Source organism: Piliocolobus tephrosceles, chromosome 9 (assembly GCF_002776525.5).
Source record: "Piliocolobus tephrosceles isolate RC106 chromosome 9, ASM277652v3, whole genome shotgun sequence".
Lineage (NCBI taxonomy): Eukaryota > Metazoa > Chordata > Mammalia > Primates > Cercopithecidae > Piliocolobus > Piliocolobus tephrosceles.
The window spans coordinates 45,880,409-45,905,798 of NC_045442.1; the positions used below are offsets into that span (position 1 = coordinate 45,880,409).

General features: G+C 36.5%; 1 protein-coding gene across 2 annotated transcripts in view; it reads left to right on the top strand.

The window, feature by feature from the left end:
• ATAD1 (ATPase family AAA domain containing 1) overlaps nucleotides 1-25,390 on the top strand; it is a 66,394-nt gene that overhangs the window by 966 nt on the left and 40,038 nt on the right. For both annotated transcript variants that reach the window (XM_023225171.2, XM_023225172.2), the window contains exon 2: nucleotides 2,741-2,915. In XM_023225171.2, coding sequence (XP_023080939.1) covers nucleotides 2,741-2,915 — 175 coding nt within the window. The remainder of the gene's footprint in view (nucleotides 1-2,740; nucleotides 2,916-25,390) is intronic.

A 25,390-nucleotide genomic window follows, 5' to 3' on the forward strand; every position in this document is an offset into this window, starting at 1 on the left:
ATTTGTGTATTCATTTTGTTGAACTTAATGTTTATACAGGATTGAAATACACTCTCTGCTGTTGTTTGCACATGCAGCTTTTATTGTATGTTCGCTCTAATGGTATTGTTGCTGTAACAGCCTTACATTGCAGGTATATCAATACCGAATGAATGATACATGAGTGTACAATAAAGTATATACAGTTACAGTCTACAAAACAAGTTTCAGTTTCATTGAAGGATTTTGAAGTAATTTAAAAAGATGGACTACTATTTTACAAGTGGCCTTAGTAGACCTAAGTCTTTACTACATTAAAAATTTCAGAATTGGAAAAGATATAAACGGGTTTTGTATCTTGAACTTTTATGGGACTAAAAGTTGTTACTATCTTGATGACTGGGATGTGTGCATAACAGCCCTAATTTGTTCATGTAGTTCAATGAATATCCAATAGATGACAGTTTTATCACTCTACCCACTCTAAAACAAATGAAAATATTTTACTGGAATGCCACCGCTTTTCACAGGTCAAGTTAATAAAACCCTTATCTTGTCTAAATTATTTTCACCTGTGAGTATACTCCTCGTAGTGATATAACACGTTTCAACTGCCTTTTCAACTTTGTGGAATAAAGACTAGAAAAGTCAGTTTTTTACTTCCTATGAGAAGTGAAATACTGTGTAACCCATTTTTTTGGAATCCATGCTGATGGCATCCTCATTGTTCCATGAGGAGAGATTTCAGTTAGTTGCCTTCTCCTGTTTGGCTTCTTTTGCTTTCTTTATAATTAATATAATAGCCGGACAGTGTGTTCTTTGAATAAAGTGGTGATATCTTAACAATTATTGTATACCCAGTATATAGTGGGCGTCGTATATAGATGTTCAGTGCTATTTGAATGAATTAAGTCACTTAACATCCCTTGGTCAAAGTTTCTTCCTCCAAAATGAACGCTTTCAATTATTTAGTTGTTAAGTTTAAATTAAATATAATTATTGTGAAGCGAATGGCTCCTAATAATGGAGAAATGTGGAACATTTTGGAAATCCTTCAGAAGTCTGACAGTGACTCTGCTGGAATGATTGGGAGGTTTTCTTCAGTTACAATTTATCGGTTGAACACATAATTTTTGAATAGCCTCTGTGTGTGGCAATTATAAAGGTCTGTTTTGTGCGTAACAGTTATAAAGGTACATAAGATATACGTCTTGTTTAAAAGGATTTAAACTCTAATTGAGTAGATATCTCATAAGGTCAATAATGATTAAAAGCAAGACATTTTTTAAGATAGTATAATAGGGCAAAATGAATAATACAGAAAATTCATGTGATTTGAAAGGCTTTATGGAGCAGATAAAGTTGATTTTTGAAGTTAGGATAGAATTTGACTAGTTTGAGGGTGAATGAGGGTAAATGGCCCATGCAGGGTACTAGACAGATATGCTGAAGGGAAAATATGTGTGGGATTTTCAGATACTAGTGACTCCAGCTATTTAGAGTCCCTTTGAAAAGGGGTGAAAGATAAAATGCTTAGAATTGACTCTGGAGCTAGATTCTAGATTAGAATAGTTTTGAGTGCTTGGGAATCCTGTAAAGGGAATACTTTGGAGTCTTTTGATTAGAGAGAAGAAGTGTATATCCTTGAGTGGAGGTGAGGTGTATAAAAGGAAATAAAAAATTTTGGAGCTATTCTAGAGGGAGGAAGGTGAAGAGGCTCTTTAATTTAGTAGTAGTGAGAGGAGAATTTTAGATCTGGAAGGACTGTGGCTATTTATGCAGTACCTAACTTTTATCTGTGCTGAGCCATACCAATTCTGTTTTTGTCATGTTTATATGAGTGCAAATACATCTTCTCTTTTTCTTATATATTCCGTAGCATTCAGCACACTCCTGTGCTGAAAGTATAATGGCATTATTTGAAGCTAAGATCCTATCTCCCAAAATGTGATAGTCATATCACCCCTAACAAGCTTATTTCTTCTGAGTAGTTATTGCCGTTGACAGAGGAGTGTATGTTTTCTGTAAGCCTAAGCTTTGATTGATGTAGCTGTTCAGGGATATATGCAAAAGTAGGCACATTTACCTCATTTTTTTCTCTTTAGCTTGGGTGAGTGCTGTATTCTTGTAGTAGTTGTCTCAGTTCAAGATTTTTCCAAGTTCTATTGCTTCCTACTTAGCTGGGTTGTTGGGAGCAATAGTGTGACTCAAAAAATTTAATGCCACTTATTAATTGAGAAAATGGCATGTTTAAATTTAAGCAGGCCTTGAAAACCTTTAAAAGTAGGTGTGAGGAAAAAGTGAGTGAGTTCACAATTTGAATTTCACTCAAAAATTACCTGGTATACATTACAGTTAATAGAAGAAATTCTTACCATCACATTAGTATTGTTGGGCTGCCTTTCTTCAGTGGGATTAGTGTTGTAGTCGATACTTTCCTAGACTCTGAAATAGTTCTTTAAAGCTGTTTGAGTAAATACCTTAAGATATTTACCGTATTTTTCAAGTAAAATGATTAATTCTACCAAATAAATCTGAGTTTCTAGTCTACTTCTAGTTTGCAAGAGGAGCTTTAAATGTGTTTGTTTACTTAACATTTAAAAATCCATTTCTCCTTAAAATGAAACACTTTGTTTAAGGTAGGTAATATTTTAATTTGACTAGAAGTTAGTTTTTCTTGCTTAGTTTAAGCTACTTTGTTAGTGTCCCAATTTTAATAAGTATAGTTATTACCTAGTGACATTTCTGTTTTTTTTTTAAGGTTAACAATCAAGATGGTACATGCTGAAGCCTTTTCTCGTCCTTTGAGTCGGAATGAAGTTGTTGGTTTAATTTTCCGTTTGACAATATTTGGTGCAGTGACATACTTTACTATCAAATGGATGGTAGATGCAATTGATCCAACCAGAAAGCAAAAAGTAGAAGCTCAGAAACAGGTATGATTGAAATGTCTGAAGATCATTTTTCTTGTGGCTAACAAATATTTTCCCCTCAAACTAAAAATTTGGTAGAGTTAACAAATTAATGAGAAATTCTGTAAGACTCACATGAAACTGTATTGATACTCGTAGTTAATTTTATTACTCTTACAAAGTACTAGTTTATTATGACATTATTTCAAGTCATTTTTACTATATAAACAACTTATCAGACAAAGAGAAATGGAGAATAAAAATATAATATTGTGAACATCTTCATTAGAATATTTTTGTCAGCTTTCAGGGTAGGATCTAGGTAAAATTTTTTAGGTTAACCCAAAATATTTATCTTCAGTAATGATATGCCTTTTGCTGTGTATGACTTCTGAAATGTGGATAATACTGAAACATTCTTAGTCTTAAACTTATAAGCTGCACTAAAATCTAATTAATGAATGGCTCTAAAAGTTGTTGATTATTAATATAAGCTGTAGTTTTGAACTTTTCACCTGCTGCCTCTTGTGGTCATTTCCTTTTAAAAGTGATATATTTGGTTTCTGTTTGTCATCAAAACATAAAAACCTTAAAGGAGTCTTACACATTTTTTGTGCTGTTAGCTGACTTTTCCCTCTGGCTCCTTTTTTTTAAAACAATAATTAATAGCTAAAATATTTATATCTTATTGAATATCTTATGGTATAATAACATAATTTATCTTAAAATAATTGAATAAGATATCCATGGATTTTTAGATCTGTCTTGTGAGTTGTGACAGATTTCTTCAATAAACATTTATTGAGTTCCTAGCAACTGCTTGGTACCGAAGAAAAAAGATTAATAAATCTTGTTCTTTCAAAATGCTATAGGCTAGTGTGGGAAATAGGGATGTAAATAAATGACTGTTTTACAATGTTATGCATAGCCCTTACATCAGTAAAAAGTGAAAACCACAATTTTATAAACACTGCAGTAAGTGTATATCTGAAAGGCACTTTAGACAATTCTGAACTTTTTCCTTGAATTTTATTATAAAATAGTTGACTGAAGTTCTAGATTATATTATCAGCCTATTTGTAAATCTCTGGGAAGTCTGACCAGGGTAGATTAAAAAAAAAAAAACTAATTTGAGTGTATCCATTTGTCAACCTAGGTGTAGGGTTTTCTTTCTCCCACCTGAATCATGAAAGTCAGTTTAAGTCTGATGTAAAAATACTATAAGTTACATCATTTCAGCATTTTAAAAAGCAGAGGTGTGACTTTTAAAGATAATTTTGTCTTTTTTTCCCCTTGGCTTCTAAGAACTCCTGGAATACACATGTAGAAGACATACAGAAAGCTAAATATAGATGCTAAATACTACATGAATAAACCATCATTATTAAGCCTTCATTTAAAATTATGTGTATAGTATTCTAAATATCAGGTATATGAAGTATTAGATACTGTGTCCTTTGTAGTACCCATGGTAGGGAGAAAAGATTTGTTCATGATAAGATAAATTTTTTTTTTTTTTTTGAGATGGAGTCTCGCTCTGTGGCCCGGGCTGGAGTGCAGTGGCCGGATCTCAGCTCACTGCAAGCTCCACCTCCCAGGTTCACGCCATTCTCCTGCCTCAGCCTCCCGAGTAGCTGGAACTACAGGCGCCCGCCACCTCGCCCAGCTAGTTTTTTTGTATTTTTTAGTAGAGACGGGGTTTCACCATGTTAGCCAGGATGGTCTCGATCTCCTGACCTCGTGATCTGCCCGCCTCGGCCTCCCAAAGTGCTGGGATTACAGGCTTGAGCCACTGCACCTGGCCAATAATATAAATTATAATAGTAAGTAGCATATGCCAGTTTCTTATTGAGTAGTGTAGACAGAAACTGTGGCTCTTAGAGAAAATAGTAGTCACCAGTGATTGAGGTAGTTGAAGGTGGCTTCATGAAAGAGCTTGGTCTCTAGGGTCAGCAAGGACAGTTTTAAATAGAATGCTCTACTTTTTCCTTCTTTGGTCCTTTTTGTTTCGTTGGGTGGACTGAGGCTGATAAACAATACACAGCATTTTAGAAATCCATCATCAACTGAAAAGGAGGGATACTTTTTGCTTCTAGCATTATCCCATTCCACAGTAATTAACCAGCGTTTGAAACACTCAGGATGAAATGGGATTTGCTTGGCCAATGGCGATAGCCTCTTGGTTACCCCTCCTCTTCTCTTCCCTACATCTCTGGCCAACTGTTAAACATGCTGTTGACTGGCCATGCGGTGGCTCATGCCTGTAATGCCACAACTTTGGGATGCCGAGACAGGCAGATCACTTGAAGTCAGGAGTTCGAGGTCAGCCTGGCCAACGTGGCAAAACCCCATTCCTAATAAAAATACAAAATATTAGCCGAACATGATGTCGCATGCCCAGCTGCTCGGGAGGTTGAGAATTGCTTGAACCCAGGAGGCAGAGGTTGCAGTGAGCCAAGATCACACCACTGCACTCCAGCCTGGGCAACAGAGAGAGACTCCATCTCAAAAAAAATAAAAATAAGTAAATATGCTGTTGACCAATTGAAGACTTCTGTAGGCAGTCTTAACTCATTAAATATATTCGAATGGGTGGCTGATACACAATGTTTTAAGGATAATTCACCTTACAACAGTACGCAGAAGGAATAGGAGTCAAGAGGTACTAGAAGCAAGCTCTGTTGGTGATAGACTGCAACAGTCCTGACACCCTCTTAGAATAAGAGGGTGACAAAAGGAATGAAATGAGTGAAATAGACTAACACAAATGAATGCAGGAAGGACTTTGTGATGATGTGGGAAAAGAAAAAGGACATCTTAAAAATGAATCAAAGATTTGTCTGGATACCTCAAAGACTCATAATATCTTTTATAGAGGTTTGGAAACTGGTAGGTAGGGCAAATTTATGAGAAGATGACGTTTGATCCAGCCATGCTGGGTTTGTGTTGGTGGGAGGAATTCAGGAGGAAATGTTCATACAGCAATTGAAGTTGCAGGTCTGAATCTCAGAAAAAAGGTCAATCCAGAGGTAAATTTCCTTGTCAGATGGTTGTAAGTAGTTGGAGTTGTTAAAGCAGTGAGTCTCACCTGGGATAGAGTAGGCCATATGGTTATTCCTGTATGTGTATATATCATTTGTAGGACTTTTCCCAAACCATTCCCCATCTCCCCTCACCATCATCAAGATGTATACATATATTTTTTGAGAAATTCTAATGTAATTGTCACTATAATAAATAGTAATTACTATATTAAGAGTGATGAAGTCTCCAAAGGAGATGGTATAATGCATCATAATTGGTAAGCTGAAGAGTAAGCCTTGATACATTTCCTTCATTTAGGGTGTAGAAAGATCATGTGCAGCCAGTGAAGAATGAATAGGTCAATATGGGTAACAAGGTACCTGGCCTGACTCCTGCCGAAAACAGCTAAACAAGCTTGATAATTTTTTTAAAATCTTGTTTTATTTATTTATTTTTGAGACGGAGTCTCTGTTGCTCTGTTGCACAGGCTGGAGTGCAGTGGCACAATCTCAGCTCACTGCGCCCTGCTCCTCCCTGGTTCAAGCAATTCTCCCGCCTCAGCCTCCGGAGTAGCTGGGATTACAGATGCATGCCACCACACCCGGCTAACTTTTGTATTTTTAGTAGAGATGGGGTATCACCATGTTGGCCAGGCTGGTCTCGAACTCCTGACCTCAAGTGATCTGCCTGCCTTGGCCTCCCAAAGTGCTGAGATTACAGGTGTGGGCCACCGCACCTGGCCTAAAAATCTTAAAGGCATTCATAAACTATCAACAAAGTAAAGAATACAGGTTGAAAACTTAAGACAAAAATTTCAGAAAGATAAGGTGAGCTTGATTTCCAGCCTTTACCTTGAGGGAATTTGCTGAATTCTGTTTTTATGATTTCAGAGGGGGGCTCAGTATACAAAACACAGAGCCAATCTAAGGTAGGCAGTCTCATAGATGATACTCCAATAAATCTAGAACCCCAAAAGGCTATCTGTAGGATTTCAACTAAAGATAAAAACATAATGTTTTAAAGATGAATAGTTTAAAGACAGAAATTTAAGCCATATGCTGGGCGAGGTAACACATCTAAAATGTAGATACAGAAAGGTTGAAAGTAAAAAGATGGAAAACGCATATACCACACAAACATAAGAAGAAAGCTGACTGGGCAAAAAGAAATTGTGAGGCAAAGATACTGGAGAAAATGGTTGCTAAATAAATGATGAAAGATTTCAGTTCACCAATAAATATAACATTTCTATTTGTGTGTAACTATTGATGTAGCCTCAAAGTATATAAAGCAAAAATATGATAGAACTACATGGAAAAATAGACATCTCCATCAACATGGTGAGAGATTTTTAACACCTAATAATTGTTCAGATTTTTTTAAAATTAAGGATATAGAAGATTTAAATAAAAAATGGACACGTATGGTATATTGTGCCGAAATAAATGCAAAATACATATCTCAAGCACATATGATTTGTGAAAATAAACCAAATGCTAGATAATAAAGCAAATCTCAAGTTTCATAGTATCGCTACCAATACTAAGTACTGCTATGGTACAGTACAGTAGAGATCATTAGGAAAATAAGTTTGGAAAGTAGGAAATATTTTAAAATGACTCCTGGGTAAAACACATAATAATGAAATGAATGGAAATAATAACATAGGTTAATGAAATAGAAAGTGAATATACAGTACAGAAAAATTAATAAAACCCCAAATTGGTTTTTTGAAAAGACATTAAATCAAGACTTTCAAACTGATAAGAAAAAAGTTACCAATAAAATGCCACCTGGAACAAAAAAGGCCTAGTATTGCTATAGATGTTAAAAATAAGGGCCAGGCATAGTGGCTTACACCTGTAATCCTAACACTTTGAGATGCTGAGGTGGAGAGATCATCTGAGGTCAGGAGTTCAAGACCAGCCTGGCCAACATTGTGAAACCCTGTCTTTACCAGAAATACAAAATTAGCGGGGCGTGGTGGCGCGTGCCTGTAGTCCCAGTTACTCGGGAGGCTGAGACAGGAGAATCGCTTGAACCCAGGAGGCGGAGGTTGCAGTGAGCCACGATTGTGAGTACAGCACCAGGCTGTACTCCAGCCTGGCAACAAGAGCGAAACTCCGTCTCAAAAAAAAAAAAAAAAAAAATTAAATTAAATGAATAAACAAAACTCTGTCTCAAAAAATAAATAAATAAATAAATAAAATAAGGACTGTTAATAACTATAGTTGGCCCTTGAACAACAAACAGCGTGTTTAAACTGTGTAGGTCCACTCATAAGCAGATTTTTTTTTAAATGAAAGTTAAAATGAGTGTGCCTGTCTCTCCTGCCACTCCCTCCACCTTCACCTCTTTTAACTCTGCCAACCTGAGAGAGAAAGACCAACCTCTCTTCCTCACACTACTCAACATGAAGACAAGGATGAAGTTAATGTATTTCCCTTTATGATTTTTTAAATAACATACTTTCTCTAGATTACTTTATTGCAAGAATACAGGATACAAACTATGTTATTAACTGTTTCTGTTAGTGATAAGGTCAACAATAAGCTATTTTAGTAGTTCAGTTTTGGGAGAGTCAAAAGTTCTATAGGGATTTTTGAGTGTGGTGGGGTCAGCATCCCAGTCCCTGTGTTGTGTAAGGGTGAACTGTATATTGATAAATTTGAGAATTTAGATATGGACAAACCCTTAGAAAAATAGGCATTTCTAAAACTGACTTAAGAAGAAATAGAATACATGGTTAGTTCCGTAACTATGAAATAATAGTGAAAATATCTTTTTATAAAGAAAATTTCAAGCCCATAGAACTTTATAGCAAATTCTGCCAGTATTTAAGGAACAAATTAATAATAACCAATTTATGCAAATTCTTCTAGAATATAGAAAGGGAACACTTAAAACCTTTTTGTGAGGCTAGCATAACTACAATTCCAAAACATAGTAGTCTGTAATTTCTCTCTCTCCCTTCTAAATTGGTATAAGAATCTTAAATGTTAGCAAGTTAAATTCAGCAATATAGAAAAAATACAATGCAGCCAGTTGGATTTATCCCAGGAGTTTAAGCCTGGCTTCATTATGGGATGGGAAATCAATATAATATGCAACATTAACAGATTAAAGAATAAAACGTATATGATTCTCTCAATGCAGAAAAGACCTTAAGCATTCGTTCATGGGTTTAGAAAAGCTCTTAATAAAATGGGAACAGAAGATAGTGTTATTTTTCTTTTGTTTTTTGTGTTTCTTTTAGACGGAGCCTTGCTCTGTCCCCCAGGCTGAAGTACAGTGGCACGATCTCAGCTCACTACAACCTCTGCCTCCCGGGTTCAGGCAATCTTTAACTTGATAAAATGAATTTACTAAAACAAATGTATTTTATAGTGAAAAATTGGAAACATTTTCTTTATGATTAGGAGCAAGCCTGTTGTCTTTCATTACTTTTCATTACTTTTTTTTTTTTTGGCTTTCCTTTGTTGTCATTACTTCTGTCGTTAACATTTTACTGAGTAACTAGCCACTGCCTAAGTCAAAAAGGTAGGGATTGGAAAAGAAAAACTAAACAGTCATTATTCATGGATAATATGATAATCTACATAGAAAGCCAAAGAATGTCTACTAGCTATCAGGATTAATGAGAGTTTGATGGGTTTGCTGGATTTAAAATCAGTGTACAAAATCAGCTGTTTCTGTATATCCGCCATGTTTTAAAATGTCATTTAAAAAAAGATTATATAGTAGCATCAAAAATAAAAAACAACGGACAGCCGGGCGCGGTGGCTCAAGCCTGTAATCCCAGCACTTCGGGAGGCCGAGACGGGCGGATCACGAGGTCAGGAGATCGAGACCATCCTGGCTAATACGGTAAAACCCCGTCTCTACTAAAAAATACAAAAAACTAGCCGGGCGAGGTGGCGGGCGCCTGTAGTCCCAGCTACTCCGGAGGCTGAGGCAGGAGAATGGCGGGAACCCGGGAGGTGGAGCTTGCAGTGAGCTGAGATCCGGCCACTGCACTCCAGCCTGGGTGACAGAGTGAGACTCCAGTCTCAAAAAAAAAAAAAACGGACAAACATAAGACATACAACACATTCATAGAGAAAATTATAAAACTGTTGAAAGTGTAGTTAAATTCAACATCAGTTAAAAAAATACTGGCACATTTTCATTTTGTTGTATTTTTTCCCGAAATTCATGTGGAAGAACAAAAGTCTATAAATAGGGAAGGTAATCCTAAAACACAAAGTTTTATTTAACTACTTTGTGACTTGAGTTTTCTTATCTGTAAAAGAAGTAGTAATAGCACTTACCTTGTTGGGTTGCTATTGGAATTAAATATATAATGTAAAATAAAACAGTGCTGCATAAGTGTTTCCTATTATTTTTATAACTTAAAAGATTTGTACTGAGGACATATACATAGGATGCATATGAATCAGTAAGAAAAAAATAACAGAAAAATGGGCAAAGAAACTTAAATAGGCACATTAAAAAAGAACACTGTCCAGGGATCAATAAACATATGAAGAGTTGCACAAACTGATTAGGAATCAAAGAAATGCAAATTAAAGTCAAATTGAGAAAGCTTTTCACCCCTGCCAAGTTGTAAAATTTTAAGTCTGTCAATAACATGTGCTTCAGAGAATGTGGAACAGTAGGAACAAAAGTATTGCTGTTGGGAATATGAATTAGTATAACCATTTTGGAAGATAGTTTGGCGTTATCTAGTATAGTTGAAAATGTGCATAGTCAATGACTCAAAAGTTTTATTGTGGGCATATATCCAAGAACCAGGAGATATATGCAAGAGTGCTCATAGCAGCTCTGCTTGTAATAGAGAAAAGCAGGAACCAATCGGAAATATTAGTATAAATGTTGGTATATGCACATACAGGAGAAGAAAAACGCTTTTCCTTCTACCCTTCTGAATTATCAAAAGATAGATAAATAAGAGAAAAACAAACAAGTTTATTAACATGTATCAAACATGCAACCTATAGGAGTACCAGAGATGTGTAACTCAAAAGTTTGGTTAGAACTTGAGTGTATATAGTATCTTGGCAAAGAAACAAATTTTTAAAGAAGTGATCAGACAAAAGAAAAGGACCTTGAGTCTCTAGGGGCAGCAAACTGTGGGAAACTGATGGTAGATGAAGACTAGTTATTAAAGTTTGTTATGTAGATTCCTCTTTGATTAACTTTTGTCCTTCCTGGTAAAGAGAAGAGGAGGGACACCTTTGTGAATTTACTGCTTTTAGGCAAGAAGGGGTAGGGCGGACAGCTTTTCTTATATCTGTTTTTTTCTAAGTTTCCCTCGACTCAAAATAATTCTTATGCCAGAGTGACATACTTCGGTCTACACATGCCAGAGCATAGTATTAAGCAGAGAAAAGTGAACGAAATACAGATGCTCAACAACTCTAAGAAATGAGACGAAAACGTCACAGAAGAGTACTTAGAGTGTGATCCCATGTAGACATTCTGAAACATGTAAAACTAAACCTTAGAGAATCAAACATATGGTTAAGTTAAAGAAAAGCACGAGATGATTTCAATTTAGGATTGTGATTTTTTTTTCTGGAAGACAAGAGAAGATCTGTATTTGAAGAGGGCCTCACAGAAGGGCTTGAAAGATAATGATAATGTTCTCGTTCTTAAACCTGGATTGGTGTTGATTATATTGTGTTCCTTTATACCTCATCTAAATAGGCTTAAGATATTATTTTATCTACCTAGTTATTAGTACAAGCACTGTAAGAACTTAAAAAAAAATGACCAGAGGAGTGAGAATAAAACCAAGATAATGTTTAGGGTACTGGTTATAGTCTTTTCTACCTGAATACACCTGAAGTATACAGAGTACTACAGACAGTCATAGTGGTTCACTGTGGCAGTGATTGTCAACTGAAACACTGTGTTCGGCAAAGAAATAATCAAAATTTGGGGAAGTTGGTGGGGTGGCAAATAAAATTTTTTAAAACCTCAAAGATTATTCGGTTATACCTCTTCTCACTTCTTTCCCACTGTCTGGGGAAGCACTTGCATAAAGTCACCATAGCCAAAGAAGGAGAAAGTTGCAAAAGAGAATTGATTGTAAACGTGTTTATAGAATGGTCAAGGAGAAGAAGAGGTCATGAGGAATATGATCTAAGAAAGTGATCAGTAATTTAGTGAAATCTTTAAGCTTGGAGAGAGTAATTTCCATTTGGTCGAGGCAGCAAGTATAATTTGAAGTAAAAGAATATGGTCATTCTAGAGTTGGGGGAAAAGAAGGGAAAAAAAGGGAAAAGGTTAGCAGAGAAGGAGGAGGTAGAGAGGGGCTGCCTAAGAGGATATGTAATAGGTGGAGGAAGGTCCCAGAAGAATCAGTAGGGGTTGGGGTAAGTAGTTAAGGGAACATTTTTAGGGTTAGAGTTGTTTTATTTTTAGTATCATGAAGGGGAGAGATTGTGACTAAAAGTGAGTAGTGGAGGAGGTTGGGGGCCTATTTAGGTAAATATGTGATCACTATTTAATGAGATTAAATCATTGTGGATTTTGAAACATTAGGGCATGGTTGAAGAAAGTATGAATTTATTGGGAACTCAATTGTTTTGTTACTATTCTGAAGCGTTACTCAGCAACTTGGTGGCAGATAGAGTGAATGGTAGTGTTAAATCCGCATTAGGGATGGAGCTGACTAGTATAATAATAAGTGTAAGGATTTCTAAGGAGCACATCATTGAAATAATGAGTGTGTGATTCAGGCCATTTAGAAAGTTAAGTATTACCAGATGGGGGATAATTTAGTTGGAGAATAAAAAGGAATTAAGGAATTAGAATACACATTAAGGACAAGGATCAGATGTGAATGTGGGAGGAGGAAGGTGTGACTTCTATGGTCAGAATGACAGAGCATTGAATCTAAAAGCTTAGATGTAGAACACTTTGAGTTTACCAGATAATCAGTGGGCCCCATGTGATTTTAAAGGCATTAGGATTTTGAGATGAGAGGTAGAAGATGACATAGTTGCATCAAATCAGAAACATATCCTAGAAGTATACTGTTATGTTGGATTAAACAATATATTTGTAAATTTCTAGACTTGAAGCCAGGAAAACCTTCAGCTTGTGAAAGGTAGGAGTTTTAATTGGTAATGAGAGAGGAGATGGTTTCAACATAGCGTTGTACAGGGACTGGGATTGTTCTGGACACAAACTGTTGCTTGGATCATATTTAGATGTAGTAGAAGAGTTTTGATAAGCTATGTTTTTGATGAAAGGGTGGGTTAATTGAGATGTATACTCTAATAGATTTAAAGTGCAGGATGAATATATGTTAACTGTCTCGGGAATTTATAAATACAGTATTTTGTTCAGCACGTTAATTAGACTATATAGGCTGGGTGTGGTGGCTCACACCTGTAATCCCAGCACTTTGGGAAGCTGAGGCAGGTGGATCACCTGAGGTCAGGAATTCAAGACCAGCCTGGCCAAGATGGCAAAACCTTGTCTCTACTAAAAATACAAAAATTAGCTGGACATGGTAGTGGGTGCCTGTAGTCCCATGTACCTGGGAGGCTAAGGCAGGAGAATTGCTTGAACCCTAGTGGCGGAGGTTGCAGTGAGCTGAGATCTCACCATTGCATTCCAGCCTGGGCGACAGAGTAAGACCCTATCTCAAAATAATAATAATTAGACTATTTACTTTTCTTGAAATTGCGGTTCAGTAGTCAAGGGCCAGGAAAGATTTCATACACAAAGTTAAACACAGAAAGTGACATACTATGACCTTAATTATTTAACTTAATGTCTTTCTATTTTTAGTCCTATCATTACACTGTAGTCTTGAAAACTATTTCTGTTATTTTGAGAGAAGTAAGAGCTGAAGTATTCTGTGAAGGAGTAGTATACTGAAAAAACTTTAAAAACGTGGAACTCTCAACGGCCAGGAATTTTAAGAGCGTCTATCACAGAATGCCGACTTGAAAGAGCTAACATTAGTTAACCCCAGAAAGCTGTTGTGAACTCCATTGCCAGTCAAGTGGCTTTTAAACCCAAGATTTACTGGAGCTGAGTCTTATAAAACTGAGAAGCTGAAGTAAATAAAATTGAGATAGGAGTCAGTAAGGAACAAGCAGTTAGTGTTGCCTAGGTGGTAAGGGAGTAGATAGAAGTGATGAGGAAAGAAGAGAAATAGAAGCTGGAAATCAGAGGAGAAAAAAATCTCTGCAGTTGTTTTCAACACAGGCATAGTAGAAGAGCACCATAGTACTGGGAACCCCAAATATCTGAGACAGGTCTCAGTTAATTTAGAAAGTTTATTAGCCAAGGTGGAGGACATGCACCCATGACACAGCCTCAGGAGGTCCTGATGACATCTGCCCAAGGTGTTCAGAGCACAGTTTGGTTTTATACATTTTAGGGAGACATGAGATATCAGTTAGCATATGTAAAATGAATATTGGTTCGGTCCAGCTCGAAGCAAAGGTGAGGCAACCTGAAGCAGGGAGGAGACTTCCAGATCATAGATAGATAAGAGACCAGTGGTTGTATTCTTTTGAGTTTCTGATTAGCCTCTCCAAAAGAGGCAATCAGATATGCATTTATCTCAGCAGAGGGGTGACTTTGAATAGAATGGAAGGCAGGTTTGCCCTAAGCAATTCCCAGCTTGAGTTTTCCCTTTGGCTTAGTGATTTGGGGTCAGCAAGATTTATTTTCCTTCCACATTTCCTCCCTTTTCTTTTTAAAAATCTTTCGAAGAAAGCATATTTAGAAGAAAATGAATCTCTAGTCTCAAGTTTCATCTGATCTCTCATGGCTAGGATGGTTTATTCCTTGACGGATAGGTCTGAGTTACTAGGAAAGCTCATTTTTAGCAGGTTGTGAAGTCTCATGTCATTTGAAGAGAAAATAGGGGGAAGAAGGGAGAAAAACAGCAACAAACGAAAAACAAATCCTGGAAAATGTATATAGGCCACATTACCTGAAGTCCATCCGTCTGTAGACAGGTATGAAAGTGGCTTATGTGTGTGAGTTGCTGTTCTGTTCTTCTGAAGTTTAACAGTCTAGCTTCAGTTCTTAGGGCATTAAGAAAGCACAGCTTAGTTTTCAGTGACTCCAAATTAGGAAAAATGGTGGAAAAAAGAAGGGAGAGAGACTGAAAACATTATTTTGAAGACTTGTAGCCAAGAAAAGTTTGAATTCGGTCTAAACTATAGAAAATAATAAAAATTGAAAAACATTAGGCAGGACTAGAATCTAACAACAAGTATACTGTAGTTTTTGAAACATAATTTTTCTGTCTCCAGTGTCTCATTTTCACTAAAGACAAATTATGGTAGGACTGATTTGCTTTCTTATGCTTGGCCTGATTATTTGTATATAGTGCAGCAAGAATAATTATTTTGTTACATAGGCCTTTTTTTTTTTTCTGCTTTCGAGACATAGTCTTGCTCTATCACCCAGGCTGGAGTGTGGTGGCGGGATCTCGGGGATGATCTGCCTGCCCTGGCCTCCCAAAGTGCTGGGATTACAGGCATGAGCCACCTTGCCCTGCCTACATAGGCTTTTACATTTGGCTTTGATGGAACTTTGTTCCATAGAAATAATCTCAGGTAAGACTTTTTTAAAGCCAAGCCCAGCCATGGATTTGTACCATCAGATACCTGTGAATTGGATGAATTCCTCTCCTTTTGATTCCAAGATAAACTTGGGGCTCCTGGGCCTGTCAGAAAGTGACATTCTTTACTTACCACAGGTCAGAAACCCTGTACAGGGACTGTGTAGACAAGGTATGAGGCCAATTTTCCCAAGGGGCTTTTATTGGCTATGTAAGTCAAGTTTGATTACTTAAAGGAAAGCACACCATTCCAATCAAAGCCTTGGTAAAATAACTAGTTTCTCCAATTGTGTCCTTTTACAAATGAAAACAGATTCTTACTGCACTTACACAAATAACTGTATTGCTGTAAGTTAAGAATACGCACAAATAGTTTCTAATCTGGAGAAATCAGGTAGAGAGAAACAAATATGCTCCAAATTTTGTTCATAGGAGTCTACTAAATTATTAGAAGCTGTCAATAGTGCAAAAGAAAAGTTTCTTTGAAAAAAACAAAAGGATCAGCAACATTTTAAGCAAAAAGTCAAAAAGATAACTTCAGTCTTCTGTTAGTTCAGTCCATGCAGTTAATTCCTGTTCTGCTTGATATTCATGGACCTTTCAGCTCTCTGTGAGTCCTGAAAGTTTTTCTTCTATTCTGATGTCACAGTCTTCAATCAGAAACATGCATTCAAGAGCACCCATTAGAGTTTTATAGCTGATTATAAAACCACCTTCTAAAGAGGACCAAAAGAAGGTAACAGTTGTCCATGGATGACAAAAGTTTTAGGGTAGCCATAGTCAAAGACACAGTTGACAAGGAAATTTGTTACCTCTGTGGCACACAATAATTAAAATTATTATTGATGATGTACATTAAGTCATAGCAGAATTATAGGAGTTTCTCATAATTTTGGAACACATACTAATAACATCTCTACAAATACAGACCAGGAAAACCAAATACCATTTCTTATTTGACAATGTTTCCTGTATGATTTTTTTTTTTACTAAATAAGCCAGATTATGTCATTTTTGGGACTTCATGGAACCTAATGTCTTAAGGGATTAATTAGGTCAAAAAAGACATAATTTATCATTTGATTTTGGAAAGTTTGTCAAATATCAAAGGTTTAAAAAACTTGATATTACGTACAGGTCGTTGTAAAATAAGTCATTCATTTCAAAATGATAACTCAAAAAAAGGTGAAAAACTTGTTTCTTTGAGAGAGGAGACTTACTTCTCCAAACAATAAGCCCTGATATAAACAGCATGAAGCCAATTCAGTTTGTTTTTAAATGTTTATAAACAGTCTCCAAAATTTTAATCTTGACCATAAGATATAATTTCCATAAGCCTTTCACAGCTTTTATAACCTTTATTAAGGAGTCAGTTAATGCTTCAACAAAAACCTTCTTAGTCTGACACAGGGACCCATACGTTTTGCATTAGTGTGCCTTTGATATGAATGATTATAGAGAAATTGAACTTATTTTCTCTCTCAAAATTGGCCCTTCCAATTTCACATGCCCACCTCTTCTGTGATAGTCCCTGGGCCTTGAGGAGTTGAATAGCTTTAATTTCTGGCCTTGTGTTTCAGAAATGCAGTTTATTTTGATTGGCATTTTCTACAGAGCCTGAAGATGTGGCTTTAATTGCTGTCGGTGTTTACAATTTAGCAGGGCTTGGGTGTCCTTTTTAGACCCGGAAGTCAAAGCCATGTAACTCAATGGCACAGGTACTTTGAACATATAGAAAGATACATGAATGTTAATAACCTTAATTTAAAAAATTTTTTTAATTTCAGTTTTTTCCCCAAGCAAACCAAGCTTAATCATAATGGCATAGAATTGTTTAGATAAACTGTAAAATCTGTTAGACCAGTTACTAAAAGGCAACAGAAAAGACCTGCACTGCCACAATATTATGTTGGAAGAAAACATTTCCTTTGGACATTCATGAAAACATTGTTAGCATCAGGCCATAACAAACAGAACTCAAGGAAAAAAACTTGTATGAGCTGAAAATAAGTTGAAAGAGAGTGTTACAATTTCACACCCTTTAAAAGGGGAGAGAAAACTGAAAATGGCGAGATGCAATAAAAGTTGAAGTTTGGGTTAGAAAAAAATTAAAATCTCTTGTAATTTATTAAGAGTAAATCAGTCCCTTAAGAAAATTTCATTGTTTTAACCAGTGATTTAATATTTCTATCTATATGTATATATTTTTACATTAAGTCCAATCATCTCTAGAAAGACCATTTTAATTTCCCTTTAATTATATAAAAGTTTTTTTGTTTGTTTTTTAAATAAATCCTTTTATTATGACTTAGACCATTCATGATATGCTGGGACTCTGTGGTTTGTCCTGACCATCCTCTTTCTTAACCAGTCGTTTTATTGTAGGACTAAATTTACCATATAAGATACTTCTTTTTAAGCTTTCTTACCGAAACAACCCTCTTTATTTTTACACCTTTCTTTGCATGCCTCTTACTTCCTGGTTCCTTTTACCTTCTTTTATACATGACCTAAATAAGCTTTGAATTAGACAAAAATTGTTCACCTTTTTAAAAAGGGCACACTTTTTTTTAGAAAGAATGTTTTTCTACAATATATTTTATTGAAATATCTATTATTTAGTATAACTTTAGATTCTAAATTATGATGAGTTTGTCTACAATTATCCCATCGCATTTACCTAATTATTTTAATTGTTTACCTACATTATTTATGAAAACTGCAATAGTCATCATTTAAAGTTACAGAACCGCCATTGCAAAATTATAACTGAGACAGTGAAAAAGATCTGACCCAACTCACTCCATCTTGCATCTAACCTCTAAGTTGTCCTCGTTCATTCCTGGGCATAGGCCGAACTAACTTTGGGAGGAACTTCGTTTATAGTTGAGCTTTGAAACAAAGGCAATAACAACCTTTTCCCAGAACAAACCTTACTGCCTATGGACTAGGTCACCTAAAGCCACAAGATTAGAAGTTATGATAATCTGACTAACTTTAAGATGTAGCTATTTTCATTAAACTAATATCAATGCCTTATTTATTAACAATTACGCAAGAGGAGATCATTCTGTTTGGGACTGGGTTTATGGTTTTTAATCCCTATGCCAAATTTTGACACTTTGATAGTATTTTGCAGGGATAAGTATGAAATTGCTTGATTAATAAATGCGAGCAAAAATATATGTTGGCAATTCTTAAGACATTTCTAATATTACTTTACCAGTAATTTTAAAGCTAGCTTATTTATTAAAGATTTTATTAAATTACGTAAACTTGAAAAAGCATTTGACTAGTCTTCTCTTTTTTCCTGATAAAGTATTTGATTCAAGCACTTTTATTTTCTTAAGCCAATTAGTTAGAGCTCTTTTATATATTTTCAGTAGTGAAACATTGTGTATACAACACATAAATACATAGACATATTAGGCATGCCGATAGAAGTACATATTATAGATTCATAAAAACTTTTATTTTCCTACCTTAGACTTTCAAATTCTTAATAACCTTTTTCACTATCCTAGGCAGTTGTCAGCTAAATAGCCTTTAATTTGCATATTAAAGGAAACAACTCAGGTGAAAATCAAATAGCAAAGTTTACACCATAAAGTATGGAAAGGAAAAGTCTAGTGTGCTAGAGGGAAATTAAAATGGATTTAATTGCCAGTTAAACATAGGGCTATGGAAATTATAAAGGCCTTTTAAATACACACTCTCACACACACACACACACACAGACACACACAGATCCTATAGCTTTTACTTCGGAACTTTAGCCATGAGATAAATACAAATTCACTGGCTTACAAAAACAACAACAACAACAACAAAAAAACCTGTTAGATCCAAACAGTGCTTTTTATCTTAGTAGAAAAATAACAGCAGATTTAAAGCAGCCAGAAAAGAAAGACAGAAAAAGAGAACGTAGGAACTTTGTAGTTTGTCGGTTGACCTTGCGGTTCTTTTTCCCTAATGTAAATGTGCACAAAGACCATGTTACTTCCATGTTACATAAACTCTGACAAGTAGTGGTGCCATAAAGCCTATGGAGTGTTTGAAAGGGGATCATTCTCCTCATTCTTAGATCATTTCCCACTTTTTCTTAAAAGGAGGAACCGAGCTGTGGCCTAGGGTTTTTATGTGTGGATCAATGTGCGCTGCTTGTGGGCAGGACTCCACAGTGTGTCACCACTGAGTTGTTTCCGCCATTTTATGTGTCTCGTTTTCTCTCTCCAGAGGTCCATGACCTCTGGGAGGGCTCAAAACGTGGGATGATCAGGCCTTATATGTGTTTCCTGGACGAGCCATTTTAAAAATTAATTTTTGTTGGGGATTTTCTTGTAAGGCCATTGTATGTCGAGGGAGGTTAACCCCCTGTAACAGTCCCATTAGGCCCCCAGTCACCCAGGGGCACCTTTTGGCTGGGGGGAGCAAAACGCTCTTTCTCTTCGGAGCTGAGAAAACTCAATCTCTCATTTACCTGCGAAAACAGCAGTTCAGTTCCTCACGCAAATGTACACAGAAAAACCAAATCGAGATTAATTTTGGGAGAAAAGGCAATAGAGAAGACCCTTTAGAATGCGTCTCTGAGGTAGAATCAGGATCCTTAAACAACAACTTCCTAGGAGAAAAAACAGCCAAGACCACTTCCTGTAAATTGTGCTCAGCCACCCCTAACTTTGTAGCTCTCATTCACCATTACACACACCAAGGTCAGATCCTGTCACAGTATAAGATAATCTCTGGTACCCCCAAACCAAAGAAGTCAGGTCATGGAATACTGGAAGACAGAGGTTTAGACTTAAGAAGAATCTGCCCATGACTCTTGAAACTCCACAAGGAAAACAGAACACTCTAAAAGGGGTGAGTGGCGCCTTTGTTCTGAATTCTTTAAATGGGTTCAAGTCATTAGAAACCTTTTCTAGATTTTTTGGTACTGCAGATAGCAAAGGGGGAAAGAGGTATAGGGTGGAAGAAAAGTAAATGAAAGGACATTTGTTTTTTTGAGACAGTAAACAAACACAGAAACCAAACGCATGGATTTTTGTTTTTGTTTTTTTCTTTCCTCTTGCAGCTGTGAGGAATTTTAGTCAATTTAAGGAGGCTTTGTTACCCATAATTTGGAATTCTCACTCGGATTTGACCAAGTCAAGTAGAGTTTGTCAAATCTGATGGGAGAAAGACCAGAACAAACACAAACAACAAAAGACCCAACAGTATGATCACTGAGTGCTCTAATGGTAAGGAGAAATTAAGATCAGCTAGTTGTTAAACTTTAGCCAAGACAAAACCCCAATTCAGCTACTTACCTATGGATAGGTCTCAGGCTGAAGACTGCTTTCTACATCCTAGAAGCGGGAAAAAAGTCAAACTCATCTTCCCTGCTAGGAGTGAGCTCAAACTCCGTAAAGGAGTTACCTGCCCTCCCATCGTCATGGAAGCAGGAAATCTTGCTTTCCTTGTTGGAAGCAAGTGAAACTCCAAAAAAGGGAGTTGTATAGTAAAATAAACTTTGGGTCTTCACCAAATTTGGAGAGATCAGGTGTTATCTGGAGGGGGCACTCATAGACATCAGCAAATAGTACTATTGGTTTCAGCCATAAAGTTAGCTCGTGCTGGTATCAAGCACCAATAGATTTGTCAAAAGTCAGGGGCACCTCCACTCAGAATCCCTTCACGGTCACCAAAATGTGAACCCCACATATCTGAGACAGGTCTCAGTTAATTTAGAAAGTTTATTTTGCCAAGGTTGAGTACACAGGCCAATGACACAGCCTCAGGAGGTTCTGATGACATGTGCCCAAAGTGGTCAGAGCACAGTTTGGTTTTATACATTTTAGGGAGACATGAAACATCAGTCAACATGTGTAAGGTGAACATTGGGTTCTGTCTGGAATTCGAAACAAAGGCAGGACAACTTGAAGCAAGGAGGGGGCTTCCGGTTCATAGGTAGATAAAAGACAAATGGTTGCATTCTTTTGAATTTCTTATTAGCTGCTCCAAAGGAGGCAGTAAGATAGCATTTATCCCAGTTAGCCAGAGGGGTGACTTTGAATAGAATGGGAGGCAGGTTTGCCCTAAGCAGTTTCCAGCTTCACTTTTCCCTTTAGCTTAGTGATTTGGGGTGCCCAAGATTTATTTTCCTTTTACAGTGCAAAGCCGTCTTACCCGAGAACTTTCAGAATATATAATGGTAAAATGAGAGGAAAGAGATATAAGTACACTAACCCTAAAAGAGGATCACTGTTTCCGCATGTGTAGAAGATGTTTTCCAGTTTTAATGTAAGTTTGTGATAAGTGATTATACCTATTATATAAAGATAATTATGTACTCAGAATCCTTGCTAGTTCCCATTTATTTGTTTTTTTCTTTTGAGATGGAGTCTCGCTCTGTCACCCAGGCTGGAGTGCAGTGGCCGGATCTCAGCTCACTGCAAGCTCCGCCTCCTGGGTTTACACCATTCTCCTACCTCAGCCTCCCGAGTAGCTGCGACTACAGGCGCCCGCCACCTCACCCGGCTAGTTTTTTGTATTTTTTTAGTAGAGACGGGGTTTCACCATGTTAGCCAGGATGGTCTCGATCTCCTGACCTCGCAATCCGCCCGTCTCAGCCTCCCAAAGTGCTGGGATTACAGGCTTGAGCCACCGCGCCCGGCCACTAGTTCCCATTTAAATGCATTTTTAAAAAGCCTTATATCAGTGATTTGTCTGCACACACTTAAATTGGAACAATTCAGCTGTGACCTCGGTAAAAAGATCAGAGGTAGTCCTTGTTTCTAACGTAAGTTTAATTCATTCATCTCTGATTTTAAACTGTTTTTAATGACATGTCCAACTTTCTAAACTGATTCTTCCAAAAGGACAATTTTATGAATCTTTTAGAACCCGAATGGAGTGAGTGTTAGCTCATAAGTATTTTCTTTGCTGCTGTTTTTCCCCTTTTCTGCCTTCCCCACTCCAGGCAAAAATATTAGTTTAATATTTCCTATTCCACTTCTTAATCTTTTTGAAAAAATAATACTTTACATGGAGAAAAAATGAAATAGAATGAAAAGGTAAAAAATAGTGTGAAAGGGTGGAAAATCTTATGGAACATTAAAAAAAATGGGTATACAGTAAAAGGTAAGTTCTCCTCCTCCTTTTGGCCCCCGCACACTCCCCATCTAACTCATTTTCCCTCCACAGAAACAACAACCACTTGGAGATACCTACTTTAAAAAAAAAAAACAAGCAAACCATGGTGACCAGAAAAGATAACTTTCATTAAGCTATAAACAAGAAAGCATGCATAAACATAAGCCATTTTTACAGTAGTCCAATCATAATTTTGTTTTTCTGCTTATCTAATGGCTCACTTAAAAGTGTTAAAACTAGGCAATTGTATAACTTCTTCCTGGGACACTGTTCGGTGGCAGTTTTGGTGTGTTTTCTGGTGCTTTTCATTTATTCACTAGCCATGTTCTGCTCTCCCAAATGAGGATTATTAGTGTTTCAGCAGAATATGGGATTCGAAATTAGACAAATCAGTATTCGAACTCTGTTAATGTCACTTCCTAGCTGTATAATCCTGACATTTCTTTTAATTTCTCTGACCTGTAAATTCCTCATCTAAATAATAAGGATAATAATAGTTACTTCTCAGGTTAATTTTAAGGGTTACCTAGCACAGTGCTAGATGTGGTAGGTGCTCAATAAAACCATTAATTCCTTTTCCCCTTTTTTTTAATGATATATTGTGAATACAACCTGAAGAGATTGTTAAAGTGGGACTGCTGTTGCAGGAAAGAGATGTTAGGTAAACTTGACAAGATAACATTTTCTATCTCTATATAAACTAAACATTATTCATTTGTCATTTTTATTTAGGAAGTTCCAGATAGAAATAAAGGCTATTCTTTAAAATAAGAGGCAGTTGTGGCATAGAGTAAAATTTTCAGGGCAACTAGCTAATAGGGAAAAAAACAGTTTCCCAGATCAGGCATTGTTGACATTTTGGGCCAGTCATTCTTTGGGATGGGGAAAGGGAGGCTGTCCTGTGCCTTGTGGAATGTTCAGTGGCATCTCTACCTCTACTGACTAGATGCTGGTATCACCCTACCCCCAAGTGTGACAACCAAAAGTATTTCCAGACTTTGCTAAATGTACCCTGGGAAAACCACTGTCTTTGAGCATTGCTTAAAAAGAACACATGTGGGAGGGTTTCACATTTACTGTAGCATAATGAAAATGAAGAGTAAATGTTATTCAGATGCTAAAATAGGATACCTTTTATAACTGATATGTAAATGACTTATGGCAGTAAAAGAGAAGGTATTTACAAGAGATAAAGGAATCTACAAAAGATTATCTATTGATTCAGTGATTTTGCAGGGGCAAGATAAATAGGAGATTTATCCTATTTGGTTGTGTGATGTGGTTCATAGCACTTTTTAAAAATTCTTATGAGACAGGATTTCTCTCTTGTCTAGGCTGGAATGCAGTGGCATGATTATGGCTCACTGCAGCCTTGATCTCCAAGACTCAAGTAATCCTCCTCCCTCAGCCTCCAGAGTAGCTAGGACTACGGGCGTGTGCTACCACATCCAGCTAAGTTTTGATTTTTTGTAAATATGGCGTCTGTGTTGCCCACGCTGGTCTCGAACTCCTGGGCTCAAGCAGTCCTCCCAACTCAACCTCCCAAAGGGCTGGGATTACAAGTGTGAGCCCCCATTCCTGGCCCCCATAGTACTTTTTTTTAAAGCTATTAAATACATTTATCCTAACCTCCTAGCCATTCTATAACTAAAATACTGTGTGATGTGAATTTCCTTTTAGAGCAGTCATAACCCTGGACAGACAGCAAGATTCTATATAATCAAAAGCATTTTAGGAAAATGTAATAACCAAAACTTAAGTAAACCTGATTTACCAGAGTCCCTTCATTTCTAAAATGTTCACTTAATTGAAATTTGAATTTGTTATGTATAGATTTTTAAAGACTCTTTCGTGGTTATAAACTCCAATCTTAAAATTGAAGAAATCAGGGCAACTATATGTGGTAGTTAAGTATGGACTCTAGTGTTGGACTCCTTGAATTCATATTTTGTTTCTTCTTTTTGCTAACTTTTAACCAAAGGCAAATTACTTAATCATGCTAAACTTCAGTTTCTTTTTCTGTGATTGGGAAAATATTATGCCTATCTTATAGTATTCGCTCTGAGGATTCAGTAAGTTAATCCTTTTACTGTATTTTGGCATAATATTTGGCACACTCAGTAAATGTTTTTCATTATCTTTATTTTAATTGAAAGCTTTGTTGTGTTGCTAGAACTCATAGGTTTAATGCTGGTTGTGGCCTGCTTTGAGAATATATGCAAATATACTTCTAATGTAGAGTTATTTTTATTATAACTCTGGTTGCCTAGTCCCAGGAATTGACTTCTACCTAAAAGGGACAGTATATCAGAGCAATTTCAAATGGGATATGTATGGCCAGCTATTGTAGATACCTGGATTAATTTGAAGGAAGTTGGACATCCGTTTCAGATACTCAGTTTAAAGAAACTTCAGTTATACATTTCTTGCCCTCCTTAACTCCTGTGTCTTTCATCTTGAGATTTTATCCTTACCTGTCATGATAGTCCTATTAGGAATGAGAAACTAAGCTGTATCCAAGAGTCTGATTGAAACAATGGGAGCCTCTCTTGGAAGTGCAAGATCTCTTCAGTCACATACCCTGTTTTCTCATTTCCTGAAAGGTAGTTAAATTTCCCTGATTTCTGTGGAACAGAACCTCAAATCTTTACCTGAGGGCTCACAATGGAGAAGGCTAAGATCAAGGGACCTAGAATCCTTGGAAATTTCTTGTGTATCTGTTCATTGCTCTTTAGATTTC